The sequence below is a fragment of the Ammospiza caudacuta genome, chromosome 9 (assembly GCF_027887145.1).
Source record: "Ammospiza caudacuta isolate bAmmCau1 chromosome 9, bAmmCau1.pri, whole genome shotgun sequence".
NCBI lineage: Eukaryota > Metazoa > Chordata > Aves > Passeriformes > Passerellidae > Ammospiza > Ammospiza caudacuta.
The window spans coordinates 21,087,134-21,110,700 of NC_080601.1; the positions used below are offsets into that span (position 1 = coordinate 21,087,134).

Sequence of the window (23,567 nt, forward strand, 5' to 3'; positions counted from 1 at the left end):
CAGTCTCAAATACAATTCAGGCCTTTTCTGATACTGTCATTGCCACACTAGTTCCTGGCTTCACTTGCTTATAAAACAGCTTCCATCTTGTAGAATCTGAATTGAGCTCACCTGTTTATGAAGAGCTTGTAGCTGCTTTCTGTCCTTGATCCACTAAGTGTGGTGTCACATGATCTGTGTGTCTCTGGAACTCTTCCTGCAATAAATAAAGGAAATTTCAATATTCAAGCAATAGTAGCAGCACTCAGCATCACATGTTGGGACAATTACAACAGGGAAGAAATTTAGACTGGCAGCTTCCTCTCTTGTGTCCTTGCTTGGACATGATAAATGGCTATTTAATAGGATTAGTGAATTCTACACCAGCAGTATTCCCAGTTCCCTAGTTATTGTTACTTCCTCTTCATAACCCTTTATGTGAATGTAATTTGGAAAACAGCTGTGTAGGTACAATGGCTGTCATTTCCATCTCTATGGGGGTAATTTGTGAATCAGCTTTTTCTCTTCAGAAATTATGCCCAATTTTTGTTCTTCTATTTTCAGGCATAAAATGGGCAGAAAAAAGCATGAAACTTCTCTGGCTTAATCAGAGTAGAATATAAAATCAAATAAATGAAAATGTTTGTGTGTACTCCCCTGGTTACTTTCTATGTTAAATATATTGTGAATGTTTTTACAACAAAATAAAAACCACAGTAGGAGTAATGGATGGGTTGTGGGGCCTTAGCAAATAAGGATTGCATTGTTTTTCACCTTCAGTCATCTCTGTTGCTACAAAATGGACAGGTGTGCTTGGGCCAAATAGATGAAGGTTGAAATTTAGGGGGAGAACCAGAGAGGGTTATTCAAGTGGTAGTTCTATGAATGTTTCCTGTATCAGCAGAGATGTTTGAAATCTTTAGGGAAGGGTGAGAAGGTTAAATTTTTGTTCACTTGGATCATTTCATTGATCTTATTTGAAGAATTGCATATCAAACTATTACATAAGTAGGATGATAGAGGTGGTAAGATAAGCTGTGTGGAAGCTTATCATGGAAGTAGAATAATTTTGATGAAATATTCATGCACTACACCCTGAGACTTCACTCTGAATTCCAACATGAAAACGTGACATTGAATTCTAGTGTACCAACCAACCAACTGCAATTTTGAAACTTAGAAAATCTACAGTCCCATTGCTAAAATAAGCATAAACATGTGGGGATTTTTCAAGCTGCAGATGGTAGTGACAAAATGTGAGATTTGAGATAAGCTAGTTACCAAAGTTAAGATTCAATCCTGAAGCATGCTTTTTAATGAGAAAACCTCACACAATTCTCTGCTTGCACTGTGGTCTTAATATAATTGCATAAATATATTTTGACAAGACCATAAAATTCCCCTTAGTCTTTCTATATCAGCTGTTATAGCAGTGGGACAACTTGGCTACTTTCAGTGGCCAGACTGCCATGCTTTTATCACAAATCCAACACACACCTGACATTAAATTAACATGTATTCTTCAAAGAAGTTGATGCTGTAGATTTACTATATGTTCAAGGAGCTCCTAATGTAGAGTTTTGATAGAGATATTCATTTCCTTTGATAATGGTGCTCTACTAGATGGTAATATTTCTTTTCATAGAAGAATGCTTTTTCTAAAATATATTATGTCATGAAAGAATGTCTGTGACAAACAAGCTCTCACATTCTGTGTTTACTCATGTATTTTTAGAATCCTGTCTTACAAAATCCTGAGTATGCACAGCTACCAGTGTTTCAGTGGAGACTGAGATATGCACAAAGTCACTGCAATGAGCCTTTGGCAAGTTTATGACTAAAATGTCTTTTAAACTGCTTACAAAACAGATTTCTATTCTGACTTTACCTTCCCTGTGTGTGACTGTGTGTGTGACTCATGCATGTATGTCACTCATGGAGCAGCTGCAGTCTCAGGTTTTTATTGCTGCTGGTATTGATTGCAATTCTGGAGCTTCAGAAAAGCACCTTGCAGGAGGAGAGCATTAACAGGAGTAACCTCCCTTTCCTCATCCTTGGGCTGAGGGCTTAGGGCTTAGAGGCTAAGACATGATGGGTTTTTTCCCAGGATGTGCCTAATTTCTCTCTGAGTTATGTCCTCATAGAACATTCACTCTTAGGTATTATTTATAGATCCAACTGATTTTGGAGTTGGCATCTTGACATTGCCCACCACATTGCATTTGAGGGGTAGCTCCACCTTTTCTGTGTCAAGACCCCATGTGCTAAAAACATAATGTCAAACTTTGTGACCTGCTGAGCAGCTTTACCTGGCAAAGGGGGCATGAAGCAAGAAGGAGCTGATGGGGTTACGTGGTAACCAGGGAATATATAGCTTTACTGTCAGACACAAGTGAAAAAGAATCTAATATAAAAGTATCTTTCTGCTCTACAATTTAGCACAAATATACCTCCCAAGTCACATAACCACAAGTTGCATAGGAATAACTATCACCTAGTATGTGGTCAGTCCCACACTTCAGGGGACAAAAGAGATGAATACATAATTCACAAACATAATCTTTTTTAAGAATCTTACCTCTCCTGTGTCCTCGGTTAGACAGTATCAAAGATGTACTTTCAGAAATACTATTAGAGTCACTATAATCCACAGAGAGTTGTCTGTAATCTTCTGTTGATTGACTATAGTTCATTAATCTGGGCCCTTTGTCTGGAAACAGGAAGGAAATGTGGTGAATCATATACTTTTATTATAAGTCATTGTATTTGCATGTTAATGTAAATAACATTTGGATGGGCTAATTTTTATATAGTCCTCATCCTTCTGTATTCTAACCCTGACTCCAATTCCTTAAAGACTGAGGAAAGCTTGGAAACTTAATTCTATTACTTTCATAATCTTATTCTGACCAAAATTTGCTTTCATACTTCTCAACTATTCCATATAAAACAAATCTAATACATTAATTCTGTTCTATATATTTAATTGAAAGGTTGCAAAGTGCAGATAACCTGCAAAGTTCTTATTCCTTATACTCTGAGGTCCAAAACCTTGAGCTGTAGCTTCTTCTTTCTGTGTGCTGGTTGGACAATGTCCAAACAGAATCCACTACCAGAGTCGAATGCAGAAATTCCATTAAATGGGTCATCCTAATTCATTAGGATGTACATATTTTTCTTGCACAACGATTTTGCTTTGTTTTCATTCTCTCTTGTCCTTTTACAGAATCTCTGAAACATAATTTTTAATTTAAAAAAAGGAAGAAATGGAATGCTGTCTTGCAAAGTGCAGCTCACACATTTTCAATATAATTGACAGTCTAATTCATTGAAGTCCTTTGGCAAGTGTAAGTCAAGTGACCTGAGTCACGGACAAACACAGAGATCTCACCAGATACATTATCCCTAGAACTAGTGTAAGGAAACTGGCAGGAATTTGTGGCTAATACGGGGTTGAAAATGGGGCCATCCCTTTTGGCAGCAGAAGAATTTCTATCTACTTTTGCAAGTGTGAATCTACAAGCTCAAGTTCTTGAGTGAGTGAACCAATATGCCTTGGGGAGTAGTTTTTCTGTATGTTTCCAAAAGAATCCCCTTTTCTTATAAGAAATAATACCTAATAAAATGTTCCAGATATATTTAAGTCTGTGTTTGATTCTGGCTGATTTCACGGAGCATATGTGTGATTTACTGAATAGGAATTGTATTGTTCATATGCCTAATGCTGAGTATATTAAAAAAAAATCCTGTGTAGCTTGGGCCAGCTTTCCCCTTGCTCCAAAATCAGAGATCTCTGTCAAAGTGAACAGTACAGTGTGGACACTAGAAAAAAGACAGAATTACTTATAGAGTTATAGAATTACTCTGAGAGATAATAAATCTTGATCTTAGTCAAATTAAATAAAAAATTAGTATATACTGTTTTATATATATAGTGAGCAGGATTTGGCCTTGTCTTGAAATCACTCCAGCAATTCATGTATGAATTTATAAAGCATCTTTTGAATAGAAAATTAAACTAAAATCAAAAAAAGAAACCACAAATCTTTGCTTGAATAATCAAATAAGAAAGATGAATATATATTCCTTAATGGCAGGAAGATAATCTCACAGAACCTCACCTACAAAAATACTCTGGAGTATGCAAAGTACAAAAGCAGTTTTGAAAGTAGAGGAGCTTTATATGCACAGGTTTTATGCAAAGTGCTTTAAGAGTCAAATCTGTGCAAGCTGATTTGTTGTCGTTGCTTCACAGCCCTGAGACTACTGTCCTTTGTGGAAATAAGGAAAAGAAACCTCACTGACTTGCCTCAGAGTATTTCCTTTATGAAGTAATTTATATGTACAGCGGTAACTGTCCTATCTAACACTACATGTAATCACTACAGCATGAAATTAAACAATCCATCTACTTTGGGAAAGACACAGAAAAGGCTGTCTGTATCCTTATTAGAGAGTTCAGGTTATAAATCTTTCTTTACCTTGGTGGAAATTCATCTGGGATGCCAGTGTTGAGGTGTCCGATATTTTTTCATGCAGTCTTTTCCTTATCACGTGACTTCTGTTGAGCTGGGAGGCTGTGCTGTCTTCAGTGACCACCTGCTCCGTCTGGAAGGCAGCAATATTCAAAGTCACTGTCATATGATATGTGAACTTCAGACTCTCAAAGTGATGCGATCCTTGCCCTCTGGCTGTCAGAGGCTGCTGATCTGCTTTGGATAAGCAACTTCATTTTCTCAGAGTAACACAAAGTGGGACTGAGTATGTTGGTTCCATGCTCTCATACGTTGGTTCCATGCTCTCATGCTAGCTAAGTTTAAGAGGGGACACCCTCTGTTGCAGTAGCAAAGAGAGTAGGAAAGAGTGGAAGGGAAAAATTATTCTCAGAATCATATTGAATACTGACTGAAAACAAAAAATTTCTGGTGTGTTTTCTTCCATTGTCATTCAGCTTGTCAACAAAAATGGTTTCTGATATTTCAAATTTTGAAAAAATTTATCTGCTCATTTTTAAAGATCTCATGTGATCAAGTTTGATTGCACAGCAAATATTCAGTTCCACACAAGCACAATGACCTAACTTCCTAACATGATGTAAATGAGATCTGAAACCAGAATGGCAATGGAGAAATTTTTACCGTTGTGTAGCGTCCTTTACTTTGGCCAATATGAGGTCTCTGTAAAGGTTATCATTGCTTCAGTACTAACTAAAGAAATTAAGATACTGTAAGTACAAAAGCTCAATCACTTCCCAGGAGTGTAGAAGTGGTGTGTGAGATGGCTTCATTGCTTTATTTGCTTGTACACGTGCCCACACAATTTCCTGCCTAGAAGTTTAGAACCAAATCTCACTTCCTTAATCCATACAAACATTAATTCTGGCAGTCACTCACCTGTCTCCCATGTTGCTGGGCACCTCTCTCACAACAGAAAAGGAGATGACTGGAGTGTGAGAGTAGTACTTACCTCACTGACACTTCCCACTGCAAACTGAACCATTCTCTTTATGTAGAATTTTGCTGGTAAGGAAGCAGATTCCTTCTGATGTGCTTCACATGCTTCCAGAATGGATTCAGGAGAAAGTCTTCTATGTGGCAGATCTTCACACAGTGTCAGCAAGAGTGTATGTAGTTGGTCACTCAGCTGGAGGGACTGAGTCAAAATAGAGGTACTGTTAAATGACATCTCCCAGGGGACTGAAATCCTGTGTAAACTGGGATCAGGAATTTCTGTAAGCGTGGGTGAGAAACATGCACTGAATTCCTTTAGACTTTGGGAGAATTCCAGACAAGCAGCATGAGATTAGTGGGATCCCATAAATGGGATCCAGGATAGCCGTGGAGGGAATTGGCACCTCCAAGAATGATTGTTGCCCCAATAGGGGCTTCTTGGTGACAGACAGTTCAGTTTGCTCCAGAGCTTTGTTAATTAGACTGTGAATCTAAGATTCATGGAAGTAAGGTATGTGGTAGCATTAGCTTCAAAAAGGTGAGGAGTTTTACCAGCCACAACTGTTGTCATAGAGACCAGATTCTTATATTTTAAGGCCATTTAGCTTATAAAGCTTTTTCTCTTAGAAGAATGTGAAGGGGGGGTTAAATCTACTAGAAATCTGTGCTCTCCAAATTGAGAACAAGCAACCAAAAGCATCAATATAGAAATGAAGCAAAATGTATGTTGCAAGTCTTTGGAAGGATTCTGGGTAAGAAACTTGTAATTTCAGCTTGCAGAGATACTGATAGAATTTTTTCAGAAATAAGGGGAGTCATTTAGCTTTATGCTTCCATTCTATTTTTGAAAAAGCACACAAATATGCACAGTATCACAATCATGCCAACGTGATGTTTTTGTTTTAGTCCTGTCTCACTTTGAATAATAGAATCGTGGAATAATTGAAAAAGACCTTTAATATCATTGAGTGCAATCATAAACTAGCACTGGCAAGTCCACCACTGAGTCATGTCCCTAAGTGCCACAACTACACATCTTTTAAATTCCTCCAAGGATAAGATTCAACCACTTTGCTGGTTTTTGAAGAAACATAGGGGAGAAAAAAAAGGAAAGGAAAGAAAAGATGAGCTCCAACTAAATTCCCTGATTTGTGTGAACTGATATTTTTGGTGAAGACTGACCTTCACACAAGCTCTTAAATTCTTTTCTGGTAGTCCAAAACAGAAAGCCCCTCTTAGTGATACTTAAGACTATGCCTCTCATTGTTTAAACCTACCAGAATAAATGAAAACAAAAATTTTTGTGTTACTGGCCTGGTTTGGAGGAACCTGGTAATCTGCTGACCAATAGAGGGTCATTCCTAAGGAATACACCAGCATCTGTCAAAACAGAAAAGGAAACCCTGTGTGAAATCAATACAGGAAATCAGTATAGGAAAGCCTCATAATAGACACACCATCTCTTTGTGTCTATGGTCACAAAATGGCAGAAGTCACAGAATCATATAGATGATTTTTTATAAAAACTAGAGTAAACGTATCTAAAAGTAAAATAGTGACTCAGCTTATGGACTAGGTTGCATGCAATTAGTGATGTCTTTTCCTGGTCTTAAAAAAATGAGAGCTAGACATGATTAAGGGATAAGGAGTTTTTGTCTTGGTGTTTTAATAAGGATCGTTATGGTGCACCATTTTGCCAAGGCGAGATGTGCCACAATGCACACACACGACAGATCACTGGTATACAATTTATAGACCTTACAAATCTGCATATCTCACAGGGGTGCCCCAGTGGCAGGCCTGGATGAATGATGTGATATTTCCCCATTCAATGAATTCCCCCCTGGATGGGCTGAATCTGTAGTTTACAGGGTATGTTCTAGACAGGACCTTGGTTTCCCAAGACAGCATAGGGTATTCTGGCCTCCTACTCTGAGGCCTTTAGGATGTCTGGGCTATGCTAAGTTATCAGACTTAAGGAGTTACAAGTATGCATGCTAAGAATTCTGAGGATACACAAAAGTTATATAAAATGTATGTAAAAGAAAAGGCAAAAAAATCATCTTGGCATCATTAGTACTGTTCAGCTTGAGGAGCTGAGCCAGACTGCCCTCTGTTCAAAGACGCCAGAAGTAGGGAAAGAAAATTGAACTCCTTTCTTAATTTTGAAGCTCTCCCATTGCTGATTAAAATTCTCCCCTACTTGTGGGACTGACTAGCTGTTATATGCAGGAAAATAATTACTGGAATAAGGCTGCCTATTCCACAGCTTCATTTTTCTGCCTATAGTGTCTAAGTGGTCAGTTGTGTGGGAAGCTGAAAATACTGTGTTCTGCCTGAGGGGAGTATGTGGTCTGAGTGGTATTTAAAACTTTAAGGTGCCTGAATGCTATATCTTACTCTCTTTCCAGAGAGACTCATTTGTCAGACTCATTTGTTAACAAAGCTGAACAAATTTCTGACTTCCTGGGACTGCTTCTACCCTCTGATTGTACAGATACTGCAGTCCTGCTGCTTCTGAGATTACAATTACCATATCTGCTTGAACACCATTCCATAGAAATTCTTCCTTTCTGTAGGCCTTTACAAATAATACATTTCTTCAGGCCTGTGGGACTGATGTTCAAAATTGATTTTGATGTTGACATGCATGCTAATCCAACAATAAGCTGCAAGATACATGTAACATCTTTCTAACTATAGCCTAATTTGATTAGTTTTATTAGAAATGGGATGTGACAGTAGATGCCTGGCAAATTGCATTAAAACCCACAAGCTTGTCTTCATGAAGTGCTGTCAACATGCACTTTGCAATATTTCTCACCTTGGTTAGTCCAAAGTGCTGGTTTTTACTTGGGCGGTGGAGCAATTCTGGTGCACTGAAAGGGGCAGCTTCTGTCTGAGATGCATTGTTTTGGAAAAACAAATTTCCTTCAGCAGACAGTAGTACTGACCATGGGCAAATCACACAGATGGCAGCGTCTGAAAAATGTTGAAGTTGATAAAATCAAGATCTTAGTGTTTATTCACTGTACTCAGAAAATCATATTTCTGGCATCTCACCTGTATAACCAAACTCATCACTGAAGATGGACCCAGAATGACTTGCCTGACTGGGGACCTTATTGGTCCTGAGCCACAGACTGACTTCCCAGCCTGACCTCAGACCTGCCTTGTCACTGTGGCCTTGCCTGGTGATTGCTGGGCTCTCTGACCATGAGTACCTTCAGCTAGTGTTCTCTTCTGCTCCTTGCATGTTTTCTGTAGTGTTGTATGCAAACACAAGTCACACATGCTGGGAAGCTTGTCTGTTTGAGGAACAGCCAGCCAGCTTGTACTTCATCCTAGTGGAGAATACCTGGCCTTCTGCAGGGCTGGCCAGCCAACGAGTGGCATTCCTGCCTAACCTGGCAGTGCCCCAGCACACCAGGAATATTCTGTGCCAAGTGGTGCTGATCATCATGAGATCTGGCATGATTTATTGCACCATGCACAGCACAGCAAATGTGGCAGCATTAGCCTTGAAAAGAGGCTGATTACAGAAACAATATAGCTGCAATTGGGAGATGTGGAGTCAGAGATATGCCTTACTCAACTGGGATGATGCTATGCACTGGCAGGTAACCTTCCCTGTGCTCAAAATAGCTGGAACACTGTGGATTCAGCTTCAGAATGACTCCAGCTTGACATCACTTCTGGACTTGAGCTCCCTAAAGACAAGTTTTAGCAGCCTAACACTTGGCCTGCAGCCCAGTTTGGTTGTACACCCCTACTTCTTCTTGGTTTAGTTTTCATGTTCTGATACCCTAAATTTATCTGGTGTAGCATAGGGAACATAGGCTGATTATCTCTTAAAAAAAAAAATGTTTTGGTAAGTCAGCAATCAGAAGAGCATAGTGTCAGCTTAGTGTCCGGCACAGTCAATAGATGGACCTATGCTGAATGTATCCAGGTGGGTATCTCTGTGCTTCACTCCTTTGCACATTTATGGTGCTTGTATTTCCTGGGCTAGTCTATCCCCTTGTTACACCAGTTAATAGGGAACTGATGGTATAGTCAACCTCCTATAGTGTTCCAGCCCATTAAAAACTAGTTGGTAATGAATTTATGAATTTTCACTCCTCCAGCTATAGTAGAAGTTACACATCACTTGTTTTCTCTATTTTGTATTTTGATTCTACATGCTTATGAGGTAAGAACACATCTCATCCATTCTCCCCTCAAAAAGAATACCCGTTCACATAAACAGTTCTCCAAATGTGACAGGTTGCTCAGCTGTGCTCTCTGGTTGTTGCTCAGTTGTGCTCTGTGCTCTCTCAAGCTGGCCTGCTTGGCAAGCAAACATCATAATGATAAGTTACATTATTATCATCAAGGATAAAATCTCTTATAGCTGAATGGAGAGCCATGTGGATTTGTCTGCCCTTCTCTATCAGTCCATGAAGGACATGAGCCTAGCTGACACTGCACTTTCTCTGGGTGCATGTTATTCAGACTTCAGGAAGGACTCTTCTGTCTGCATATAATTGTACTTAGATTAATTACTACTTGATGTTTAATTTGAAAAAAAAAAAAAAAAAGCCAAAACTGTGTGAAGATCTTCTGTGTAGGCAGAGCAATCTGCACGTAATCCCAGCAGCACTGAAAGATTTCTTACTTTTATTAGCAATACCCTGTTAGTGCCATTAAGTTTTTTGTCTCCACCCCACCCCCACAAACAAACAAACTCAAAAGAATTAAAATAGCTCAATAATTAATTTCCAACAGTAAGAACTCTTATAAAGATGTTTGTCACCTCACCTCTGTGAAGATCCTCCAGAAGCTGCCTTGTGGACAGGTGCAGGAGTGCCCATATTTCTTCTTCCTCCAGAGAGCTTCCTTTTGCCCACAGGACCTCAGCCAATGTCACACAGGAACTGCTCATGCCTGCTGCAGTAGATACTGGGGTTTGGACACAGTAAAATAGACTGAACTGCACAAGACAAGCCCTACTGATTATACCTGTACCCTTCTCTCACTGTAAGAAATACTTTGTGAACCACCCTGCTCTATTTGTTCAGAATAGGTGGGTATTGTTTATCCCTGTGTTAATCTGAGTAAATAAAGGGGACTGAACTAAGTGACTTCTTGTAATCTTTTTGAGCCCTTTCACTCCTCATTTGAAAGCAGTCATAAGATTCTGTGGAGAGTAAATAGCTTTTACTCAGGAGGTCCTTCATGAATATGTGCTGCTCAGATTTTATGAGTGGTTATTTGAATGACAGGTGATTGATTTTGCTGCTTAATTGGATTTTCCTGTCTATAAAAACATTACAGAGTTTATCTAAGAAAAAAAAAATACAATGCAAAAGATATGCCCTGTAACATAAAAAGTTTATTAACATTGCAACAGAGCAATTAAATTTCATTAATTGCTCAACAGATTGAACAGTAAAAGCTGGTAGATTCTTACTGAATTAATTGATTAGAGATTTTCTCACTCACATATCTGAGACTCAGTGCTTGCAGTTCATCCCTTCCAATACACATATAAACTTGCTTTGTTTCACTAAACCAAATTAAAAGATTATTCTCTTTTTAAACTACTGAATAGCAATTTAGTGGCTCCCAGCACACTGTCCTATCTGACAGGTACATAAGACCTAGCAGAAGAATGTGCATCCACACACTTATGCTATTTTGTCTCAGTTGAAGCACAGCTTCAGATCATTTAGAGAAAGGCACTATGTAGTGAATCATAATTTCATGTCCGACCTACTGGAGGAGTATTTTAATATCCCAGCCAATCAGAAACTGAGTTTTGACTTGAAGCACCATGGCTACTTTTCCTTCAAATATTCTGTCATGCTAAATATTCTCAAAGAGGGCTTTGTTCTTCATAAATGCACCTGATCTTTCCATCTAATGAGGTTTCTGTTTCTGTAATTTACTACTCTAGTCAGAGCTGCTCTAGGTCTATGCATCACTAAGGAAAACTGAATCCAATCTTCAAATTTCCTAAAAATTTTTGAACAGCTTTTGCTATTTCTCTCCTGTAACAGCCCCACAGGTTCATTTGATGCTGTGTACATAGGGGAATAATAAGAAAAGTTAGAAGTGATCCATTTACTGATTTGAGTTTTGACATTGTCTGTAGATCAGCAGTGAGGACACTATAGCCTGGGATGCTGCTGTCACATGCAGGATTGTAAACACCACTGTAAAATGAGTTCACTCACAGCCTGAGGACGGCTCTTGCCCCCCCAAACTTCTTCACTTTCTGTACACAGCCCATTTGCTGCCACCATTTGCTCTGTGCCAGCAATGGAACTCTTTGTGTCTTATAGCTCGTTGCTTTGCCAAATTCCCGTTCAGTATGGACTCCTCAAGAGGTAACTGGAAGAGCATCACAGTGTCCTGTAGGACCAGCTGGTTGCTCATTAACAGACTGATCAGACTTTGCTTCGTGGGGTCTTGTCCCGGCTCACTATCCTGCAAACAAGGAATCACAACATAGAAGGAATGATCCCTTGTAGCAACGACCACAGGATTATAGACCAACCTAGTGACATTTTAAACGGAACCAGAGTCCTAATTTTAGTCTCTGTAGCTTCAAAGGGCAGTAAAGCTTCTTACAAACCTAACCTTAATTAGAAGAGACAGACAAATCTTCTTAATCTAAGCCATCACCATTTCTCTTAATAATAAATTACTGTGATAGCATTTCACTTAACCCACTTAATCCACCAGATTGTACTTAGTGCTGTTTTATTTGAGACTGTGCTGGGGGAAGAAGCACTGCATCCTCTGTTTTAGATAGAAGCGCTTATACCAAGTGATCTCAGTGCTGATATTTCTAACTAGTTTAAGTTACTCAGTAAGAAACTACCCAAAGTGCAGGTGTGCAGCTTTATAGAACCAAAGTGAAATCAGCATTTATACCAGAGATGCTTTTGTAGAGAATGGTTTTTTTCCTAAGAGTAAAAGTAATGTCTCAGATCAATACTAAATATGAATTAAATGAATTCTGCTATCAGTTATATCCAAGCTTCTTGAAAAAATATTAGATTGTATGGCCATGGAAATCATAATCTCTTTAACAAATTATTGCTTTAAAACAAGGTGGAGTTAGGCAATGTGCTATTTTACAATCAAATTGGCAACTGGTTTTTAAACACACTCAGAATGCCCTGTATCTTTAGGCTGTGATTTTGACTTCTGATTCTTGAGATGATGTGATATTTAACAAAAGTCTGACTGTGTGAGTGCTTGGGGAAAAAACTATAGCCAGGCTACACTATGTGTATTACAAGAGAGTAAAAGGGATGAAAAGATATTGTTATCATTGCAGCACTGGCCATGTTCATAGTCCCTCAGTTTAGTAAAATCTGTGATCCAGAACCAAACAATTCTGACCTTCAAACAACCTACAACTCGTAAGACAAGGCATACAAATGAGGAGGCAAGAAGGAAAAATTGACAGCAACTTTGAAAAAAGGGTTTTTTTTTTTCAGTAACACTACATATCAGGAAATTATGCTGGATCTGGTTGAGCCTGCAGAGGAAAATTAGAGCAGCAGAATGTAATCAGCCAGTTTGGAGTTTGGCCAGGATATCGAGGTTAATGTTTTTGTGACTGGAAAAAGTAATAAAGAGCTTCCAGTGCCAATTTGTGTTTTGAGGTCAAAGGCTGATTTTGCTGTTGTCTATGGAAGAAGATAGTACCATCCAAATTAGCCTAAAATATCCTCCCTGTTCTAATCTTTGCAACACATTTATTTATTTATTATGCGGCCTCTCTTAAGCCAACAGATTTTTCCAACTCTTCTCGCATAGATATGAAAAGTTTAATTGGGATGAGGCTAACCCATTATTTTGCCAGCAACATCTGCCTAGTTATCACTTTTTATTAAAAGAATTTATTGGTAGATTTTGGTGCATTTTGTTTTATCATATATGCAAGTTTTTGTCATTGAAAACTGGAATCAATGAAAGAAATTGAATTCATTGTGAAAGTAAATGATCTACTGCTTTACATCTGAAAATTTTTTACACTTAGCAACAGTTGTGCATTACTAATTTCATATGTCAAGGTCACCTTATTGGATTTGGCAGTCTTCTTTAGTAAAATGTAAAGGAACAACTTGGCTTTGGGTAATCTTTGTCTTTACTTTTGCTATTTTGTTTACTGTGTAAAGAAATAAAAAGAGCTAAAAACTATTACTTTTGTAGGAAAACTGACCTTCCCTTATCAAACACAGTCAAGTTCACTAAATATTCTCTAGAGGAATGGGTCAGTTGGATTTCTAACTACATGAGAGCCCTTTTCATTCCCACTTATCAGAGGGAATTTACTGGGGAGTAGGTTTAGCTGTACAGTAAGTTTTATGGCATGAAAGTCAATCCATTATCTGGATGATGGTGAAAAAAGATGAAAGGAGATCATAGGACACACCAGTGAAGAAGATGATAAGGAAGGAGAAATCACATTTAGTTTTCGAAAATATGGAGTCAACTTTGTTTCAGGTCTTCTTGTAAAGGCATGAAACAAGAACAGATTTGTCCCATCTGGACATCCTGAAGAACAACTGGAAATGAGAACTCTGGCAAAATAGTTTATGTATAAACACAACAACAGCAATTACAACAACAACAAAGGATTAACCTTGGTAGGAATCAAGCATTCTGTGAACTGGAAGGGCCTCTGTCAAATCAGAAAGGCCTTTCAAATTTTTACTGCCTGGAAGCTGTTTATGCCGAGGTCTTGTCTTTTGTGTGACTGAACTTCCAGTTCTGCTTCATTGCTCTGTGTGTGTATATTGCAAAATACTTATCTGTAAACTTAACCAACTCTTAATTTGCTGGAAGGTGTAAACAAATGTAAGTTTTGTAAACAATTCTGTCTAGGAAGGCCTATTTATGGTTTGGACATATATGCCCATCACAGCCCCTCTATTATAATGAGATGACTAATTGATTTTGACTAGGGTGAGGCAGAGAGAGGCCACTTAACCAGGTACTCTGAAAGACCTGAGAGGTTGCTGGCATTGGCCATGAACCTCACTGAAGGAGTGTAGGTGTGTGCTGACAGAAAAGTGAGAGGAACTTGGAGTGTAACTTCCATTTGCACCACTGTATCCAGGAGAAGTTCCCTACTCATAACTGTCCATGGAAGCTGGTGTGACCCACTATACTTGGACATGCCTGGAGTTGGCTAATACAGATTGTGCTTAATTTACCTGCAGTGCCTGAGGGTCCATCAGTCATTTTCAAGAGCAATTTTAGAGACATGGAATTGCTTCTTCTAGTTGGCATTGGAGGATATACTGATAAAACTAGACACAAGTCTACAAAGAGATGGTCTTTAGGCATCTTTCTCTAGACATGGTATTTTCCTTAGCCTTCTATCCCTTTCATCTGTTGTACTCCAATTTCTTAGCTATGTTAGCAGTCCCTGTTAAGTCTCAGGTGCTACCTGATAGTCTAAAAGCACCTTAAAAATGACCAAACCCAAGGTCCTGCTCAATCCTCAGGATAGCAAAAGGCAGAATTTCTTGTATTAGTGACAGCAAGATGCAGTGGGGGAAAAGAAAGCTTTCTGAAAGAAGGGAATTATCCAGAGGACCTCAGGTGCTGGTCAGCAAGACTTCAAGCAATCTGCTTTCAAGACCAGGAAATATGGAAACTTGAAGTGACACTTTACTAGGATGTTGGAGGGCTAACAAGTACTGAAAAGAGTTCCATAGAGGCAGATGAATAAGACAGGCTTGCCAATTCTGAAAGATCTTTTAAAATGAAAAGTTACAAGAAAAATGATTTTTTAGTCAGCAAGTCAACATTCTTTTACTTCACCAGAGTGCTGGACAGTGGGTTAATTACACATCAAGCAATGTAGTTTCTGACCATACCCAGGTAAGGACCTCCACCAAGATAAAATCAGTCTGGCTTTCCTATCTCTTGTTTTTTTCTGTGTGATTCTCCCCATCAAAAATTAATAACTGACTGTAACACATTGCTTTGAAGTGCCTTATATTTAAGAGCAGGGATAAATTTGTATCTTTACATCTTTATGACACAAAAGTTCAGAAACTTCATCAAAAGGGACTGGAGGAATAGATGTAAATCAAAACACAAATAGTATCTCACTGAGGGAGGAAAATCATTGTTTAATATCAAGTATTCTTAATATACTAAGAAAAGTTCTTGCAGCCTATCTCAAGACTGGCTGCATAATAAACCAAATTTGGAATACAAAATTAGGAGAATTAAAAATAGGATAAAAATGGGATTGAGCTACAGTTTTGAAATAATCTCTGTTAATTTCAAAGTAAATTTACAGAATTTATGAACAACCTGTCCTGAGTCTCTTCTGTGGTCACCAATAGAAAAGGAATTATGTATCAATTTCTCTGCCTCTGACTCCTCTGAGTCATGGTGGCAGGAACAGCATTTGGCATGAACCTGCATTCAGTAGGAAGTATCTCCAGGAAAATACTTAACTGATTTCCTTTGTGCCCTTAAAAATAATATAGTTATAAAATTAAATGCAGAGACAATTTTGAAATTTAAAGTTATCCTAGCGTGCACACAGATTAAATGTTTGATATGGATAATAATTTCTGAATTTAAATGGGAAGATATGACTTGCTTTTTATGGAGGCAAAAGATTATTCCAAAACAGAAATTAATCTGATTCTGGGTCTCCACAGACAGTTTGGGATCAGTGAAATAATTTTGCTGCACTGAAGTGTCTAGACTGAAATATTCTTAAATGAACAGTTTTCACATGAGGATCACAATTCTTTGTTACTCAGGGCTTCATGTTTTTCTTCTTAAAAAACCCGAAGCACTAAAAAAAGCCCCACCTGAAATCCTGAAAATTTGAATACTGTATTGAGATTTTGAGAGATGTTGGTCTCCAAAATATTTAGGACTAGGTATTTAGAAGATCCTGAAGAATCAATGAAAGCTGTGACCAAACTGCAAGTGACAACTCTAAATCTTTTTTGTTTTTCATCTGATTCATAACAACCCACAAAACTGTAACATGCAAGAGGAAAGAAGATGATCACATCAGCCTGTAGCCATGAGCTTTGAATAGTCTGATTACATCTATTATGTTGATGATTGTTCTGATTTAATACTTCAGGTTGAGCTCTGTTCTTGAAGAACAGTGTTCTTCCATAAGGAAAATCAAAGTTATAAAAATATAATCTAGAAATATTTTACTAAGTAATGACAACTAAATATATTTGCTTTACAGGCAATATTCATCTAGAGCATGTAAAATTGAAAAACCAAGTAAATTCTTAAAATATATTTAAATATAGTTCAAACTGAATTAAGGTAATTCAATTGGTTGTTGCTATCACCAAATTGTTACAGATAATTCTAGGGGAAATACAGAAAAACTGTATTGGAAATAAATGTAGTCTCTTAAGTAGTAATAAATAATAAATGTAGTATCTTAATCATAAATGTATGCATATTTTAGAGAAATGAAAAGGGAAAGACTTTGGGGATAGAAGGTGCCTGCCTTGTGTGCTTTAGACTTTCTTAAATGTCTACATTAAACTCTGAGCCTCTTCTGTATATAATACATTTGGGCTAAATCCAATATATATATACTTTTATATACATTTAAAGAGTTCTGGATACATGCTATCATTCATGATATTATGGTTTTTATCTGAATACAGAAGTGTAGTAACTGGATAAAAAAGCTGAATATTTTCTTATTCCTTACTTAAGAGCAACCTACTGCTTGTCCATGCTATTACAACAAAATTTAACTATGTGCAAAGTTTGAAAATACTGAAAAGAGGACATCTTTTGAAAATTATACTTTAGAATTAATTTACATCATAACCTCATTTATTCACATATATTCCATATACAAATTTTTAACTCACTGTAAACTTTTTATAATTTTGGAGAGAAGTCACAATATTCCTCATACCAGAGAGATGAATCTCATTAAATATGAAATTTAACTCTCTGAAATAAGGGCTGGAAATGTGTGGGTTTATAAGTGGAATAAACACTTAAAATGCTGTTTAAAACTTCTGTTCAAATACATAAGGCAGAGCCAAATCTGCAAACAATGACAAGTCAATAAGGGAGTTGCCTTGTTGCTAAAGCATGAACTTGCTTTGTAAAGATTGTGTCCCAGAAATTATAGCTGAAGTGAAGCCTTCATGATATGGTATTTTTTGACTCTCTGTTATAAATTATTTTATTTCCTTTCTAGAAGCATGTACTTAAATAAATAGGACAATTAACCAGACTATTGCAAGTTATTCAGCACTGAAGGAGGATAAAATTTCACTGCTACAGAGAGATTAATTTCTTTTCTAGGAAATCATAAACTTCACATGAGGTGGAGCAGTCTCTGAACAGTCTAATCTTTGAAGGGGAGAGTTGAAATCTAGCTCCTGAATAGTGAAGGTATGTGCACCTGTGTGGGAATTTCATGAGCTGGGTGGTAAGGGTGCTAAAAGTTTGACTTTATTACAAGACCTACGGACATTGTTCCTTAAAGACACAAAATATTATTGATACCAAAAAAAAATTTAGAAAAACCCAGCATCCTGCAAAATCAGACTTCTAGGGTCAAATTCCTATTTCCTCTCTCTTTAAAAGGAACTCAGAGGAAAATATTACACTGTCTGCAGTCAGTTTGCAAGTAGATATTCTTTCAATAGAAGTGCCTACAAAGGTATCACTGGATAACTGCAATCAAAAGAAAGTTGTACTATGTTCATTCTTGCTAAGTTTATATACCCCTTCCCCTCTGCCCCAGCTGATGCCAAATGCCAAGGACCTCATAGAATATCTGTCTATGATAGACAGCTCCTGCCTCTAAAGTAGCCAGTGCTACTTTTCTTTGTTTTTTTACATGCACCTTTCATAAAAGCTCATTCCACATGAGAGTAGACCCGACTGGTGGCCCAGAATTAAATCTAATACATCTAATACATTATCTACATTGTTCTAGCACTTCAAAGATTGAAGATTCAAAGCTCCCTGCTGCTGCAGTGCCAGAAATAGTAGGGCAGTAGAACTCAAGCACCATGGTAATGTTTCTCTTTAAATTATTTGATTTATGTCCTTTGAAAGGCCTTATAAATTCTCTGAAATGAGGCAGCCTTGTGCCAGACATATGGACAGGGAATGAAGGGTCAAGGGATATGCTGATGCTGAGGTTAATAGGGAACACCACAACACAGGTAAAAGAACCTGAGCTGTACACCAGCTTCTTCAGGTACTAAAGAAAAATGTCCTAAATGAAGGATGAAGAGCTAAGATTTTAGATCATATTGTCCAGTCTTCCCAAAGTCTCTCCATAGCTTCTCACATCCTATTGTAGTCAATGCTGCTGTGGTTTGCTTATTGTTAAAGCGAGTTCTTGAGTTCTGACAGTGCCACAGTTACACCTTTGCTTGCAGAAGAGAGATACTCAAAGCTTCTGATCTTGAGTCTGATGTTGACTGGTTCTTTTATTAAAAAAGACTCAGTCTCTTATTTTACCACATCATTGAGGATAGTGTGTTTTCCCATCATTAATAATACACTTTACATGTAAATGGTAAATTATCAGTATTTGTATTTCTCTGGAATCTACATCTATAAATTTCTAGATCAGTAATGATTATGATGCCTATGAGAAAACATCCAGAAAATGAGGTTTCTTTTTTTTTAGAAACTGCAAACTATTACGTAGGGACTTGCTAAAAAACATTGAAGAGTAGTGGAGGAGAAATTAGGAAAGCAGTTTCTTAGTTAAGAGTCTTTAGTCACAGGTTGTAATCACTGGTAATCTTTCTGCTGTTTGGAGTTCAGTGCTCTTTCCAAAATAATAGTACTTAGCACAAATCCATGAAAAAATAATGTGCTTAAACATATTTTCCAGAATCATGTCAGCTGTGTTATGCAAACAAACACTTATCCCTGCCATAAGAGCAGGAACACTTTAGTGCCTTCCACTTCTTTGCCTTCAATAGGAAACAAGACTATGCTGAGGTACCCTGATTTTTTAACAGTGTAATTCTATTGTAGGTGAATGTTTCTAACTCCCAAAGAAGGCAAGAGGGACCGAGCACTGACATTTCTGGATGACAATCCAGTCAGCTCTATATTATAATTTCTCATAGAAACAAGTAGCCTACTAAGCAGAATTAGCTAATAATTTAAGAGAAATGAAATGAAATTTAATGTAAAAAACTCAAACAACATGGTAAATACTAGATACTGCTGTACAAAGCCAAGAAAATGAGTGATTTAATACTTATTTAATTGATAATGAGATTAAAAGAAATACGTAAGAACCTACCTGTACAAGTTGGACAGATGCCGCATCCAGAATGGTCTCTAATCTTCTATGTTTTTGCCTAATAATGGTTGTTTAGACCATAATAATTGTAAATATAACATTAAACATATTCAGGTCTTGATTGGACTTCTGTTTCTTGGATTTTTTTCTCTCTCTCTTTCTTACCTTCTGTCTTCTCTGTTTCTTTCCCCCTTTCTTCCCTTCTTTCTCTTGCTTTGTTTGTATCTGTAACTAAGCACTGTGTGGTCTGGCAAGTGGCTAAGCAAGTAAACAGTGAGGTTCCTTCTCTTACTTGCAAGGCAAACCTAGCAGCTCCTGGTTTGAAGTTGAGGACAATGTCATGTCTGCTAAGGCTGTTTACACTCCTTCCTTTTTTTTTTCTTTCTTTCTTTCTTTTTTTCTTTTTTTTTTTTTTTTTTTTTTTTTCCCTGGTAGTTCACTTGCCAGGTAATGAGAATCAGCTTTTAGGAAGTGGCTCAGTGTAAACCTCTGGGTCTGTCAACTTACAAGGGCTCAATTGGATTACCTGACGCACACGGGAGCATTAGGTCTAAACCCCGTAGGCTGATGTCACTTTCAGCCCCCGGCCAATCCAGGGAGCAACAGCACAGCCAAAGCAGAGACTGATGGTCTGAGGGGTGAGTGTGTCTTTTATCAGCAGCAAAATCCTCCAGACATAATAAACAATGCAGATAAGATTTTGATGGGTCTACCTGGCAAGAAAATAAATCAACCAAAAACTGAAGGAAGGAAAGTTGATCATTTTTTAGTATTGTGTAGTCTGAAAATTTTTTAATTACAGCAGGGTGCAGCTATGCTCAGAGCAGGGAAGAGGGAGCTCTTGGGATGCCGCAGGGCAACTGTGAGCTGGCTGTGAGAAGTGAAGGGAAAATGAAACCTTAGTAAAACACAAGAGAGTTCTACTGGACTTACTCAGTAAGCTCTTTACATGAGTTATTCCTCCATTTTTCCAAGCTCTGCTTCTCTTTAATTCTATTTTTTTCATTTTTGTACAAGTCCAAAAATCTTCATTTGTTTAATTGTTCTCCCTATATTTTGTCCCTGAACAATGGAATATGCAAATGCATTGTCATCATGGCGATATCTCACAGATTATTGTAGTGTAGATTTCCCTGTTCATGTCAAAATTAAAATCTTGGATTTCTTTCATTGTCTAACTGCATGCAACTAGTCATTTAAGTTCAACATGGAAAAAAAAAGAAGAAACCAGCCTCATATTTCCTTTTTCCTTTCTCAGTCACTGTGAATATTGCCACTGTTTTTCCTAGCCCACACTCTGGATTTCACATTGAGTTTAGTCAACCCTTCCGGTATGTGTATGAGTGTTGATGTGTGCTTTTGAGGAAAATATACAAGCTATGGTCTTCTTTATTTGTCTTTAAAGAAAATTTATTCAGGTTTTCATCATCTCAATGGCTATAAATCCTCTCTTTTGACACTTGGAAGTGCAATATTGCCTTATCCAAAATATCACAGAAAACATATATTTTGCTGAATTCTCCCACTGGGTACATCACCCATCCTTTCATATCCTTCTTTGGATAAGCAGCAAAATAAAACTATTTTTTATAAATTCTGGCTTGGTCTAGAAGTCATAAATCTGATCTGACAGGAAGTCTGACAGGACTGCAGGCAGGAATAAAAATAGAATGAAAAGTCTCACATCTGAGATGTCCCAAACAGAACATGCTGGAGTTGCAAAATGAACACTTATTGATAAACCTTACCAAAAGAAACTATTTGTTGCCTTCTCCTGTGATCATTAGACTGATACTGCTCTTCATGTTTTGAGTTTGTGGATCCAGATACCAACAGATCAGCAAAAAGGCTATTAATGAAAAAAATAAAATCTGAGCATTGATGCAGCTCAGGAAGCATTTTGCTTATTGTCTGATACAGTCACACTACAGGAAAAAAGCAACACAGAAGTTTGTGACTGCTCCTTCTCCAGGTAATGAGTGGGGAGGAGACAGAAGTTATTTTTAGAGGTGCATTTGTACCTACCAGATTTGATTTAAGTAGGTGTGTGTATAATGCTGTTTGCAGAGTTAACAGGGTGTGTGCCTTGTTGAATCATTTTGCTAGGAATAATGTGTTGTGTGAACATGCTCCTGTTAAATCAGGTGGAAATGCTGACTTGATTAACTAATCAAAGTTCCTAAAGACTTTATGTTCTATTGCTTTAAGAAAAGACTTGATGATTCTTCTCATTAAAACGTGCAATTGCAAACCTGTGGTAGGTCTGTTGGTGTAAGCAGCAGTTCCAGATTTGTGAGATCAAATTCTCACCCATGGTTCCTTCTTTGTTCTAAATGTTCATTGAAAGCAGCCATTTTAAAAAATCACTTACAACATACTGATTTGAACCAAAGCAGTATTTCAGACTCATAAACTCAAAATATACAGTATGAGAGCTTCAGCTGAATTCCTTCTGTTCATCTATTGATAGGTGTACAGGTGACATGTATGCAATTGCAGCAAAGTTTATGTAACTAGATCACTATGAAAGAAGGTTAACAAGATGAAAGGCTATTTATCCCAGTGAAGGAACTGCTGGATGGAGGCTTAGGATCTCCCTTATGTTCCTCCCTGCTTTCTGAGAACTGGCAATGGCCAGAATCCAATTATTCTCTGACATTAATGCCTTTTTATCCCACAGAAGCTGAAGTGTGGGAAGCTCTTAAAGTTTACATAAAGGTGAAGATTACTATTTACTTCTCAGTTGATGGTGGTACAAGCAAGCTGTCAAAATTCAACCACAGCTTGGGGCTGTGGTTTCTCTTAAAAAGAATTGCTTCTGTTAAGTTTTAACTAGTTTTACTTTGGGGTCCCGTGGAACGGATCATGGACTGCTTGAGCTGTCAGAGCTTGAGCTTTCAGAAAAACCAGGGAATCCCCCTTTTTGTTTTGGATCTTCTTAAGTCATACAACAGGGTCTAACCACTTCAATGCTTCATCCCTGTGTCTACTAGATGTGCAAATAAAGTTTAATTTCCATCACGGTTTCTAAGCAGATGGTCCAGTCATCTATATTTAGCTTAGCAAAGTAATACAGGGAGGTGAGTTTATGCTCTCCTTCTGGTCTTGGCTGTCAGGGGTGTTTCACAGCAGTATCTTTGGGGGAATTACATCTAATTTGTGTAACCCTAAGCTCAGTTTAAAAAAGGCAAGAGGCCAGTACCTAAACAGCTTGTTTCTCTTTAAGAAATAATTCCTAACATAATTTTAAAAATACCACTAAACTGGGAGTGGAGATGTATTGGAGTTTGTTTCTAAGTTTGTGTTTGAAGAGTGCAGGAAGGCAGCATAACTCTTATTGCCACTCATGACAGCAACCAGTTTTCCTTAAGAAAATAGTCCTTAGCTGGCAAAGTCTGGCTCAAACCTCTGGGAGTTTCTAAATCTTTAGAAAGTTCTATGAATGGATGAGACCCAATTAAAGTACCACTTATAGTTCAGTATGTTTAATTTGCTTTTGCTTCTTACACTGCTTTTGAGATGTGAGGTAAGAAAACATTATTGAACAAATGGCTCCTGTTTGTGACACCTGATTACAGCTCTGCTGATCCCAGAAGTAATTCAGTGGGAGGCCAGTATTCCTATGATACATCCTCCGATGCCTCCCTCTAGGATACAAGAAGAGAGGCTGTGAAGTGATTACTGTTTAATGCCAAATGCTCTCAGACTGTAATGGAACCACTTTCTAAATTACAAAAGTAAGTTCAAACCATTAATCTGAAGTTCTAAAGGTTTCTGGGATATGGGAAGGAGTTCCATGTATATAATCAATGCATAGTTTAATGAAA

The 23,567-nt window shown here is 37.7% G+C and overlaps 1 protein-coding gene across 1 annotated transcript in view; it reads right to left on the reverse strand.

Moving 5' to 3' along the window:
* The window catches only part of FRMPD2 (FERM and PDZ domain containing 2), a 62,092-nt gene extending 47,417 nt beyond the window's left edge, over nt 1-14,675 (reverse strand). The window contains exons 1-7 of the mRNA XM_058810973.1: nt 14,648-14,675; nt 10,230-10,370; nt 8,254-8,411; nt 6,744-6,809; nt 5,446-5,631; nt 4,461-4,587; nt 112-196 (exon numbers count right to left, since the gene is read on the reverse strand). Of these exons, the coding sequence (XP_058666956.1) occupies nt 112-196; nt 4,461-4,587; nt 5,446-5,631; nt 6,744-6,809; nt 8,254-8,411; nt 10,230-10,370; nt 14,648-14,675 (791 nt within the window). The remainder of the gene's footprint in view (nt 1-111; nt 197-4,460; nt 4,588-5,445; nt 5,632-6,743; nt 6,810-8,253; nt 8,412-10,229; nt 10,371-14,647) is intronic.
* Nucleotides 14,676-23,567: the final 8,892 nt, after the last annotated feature.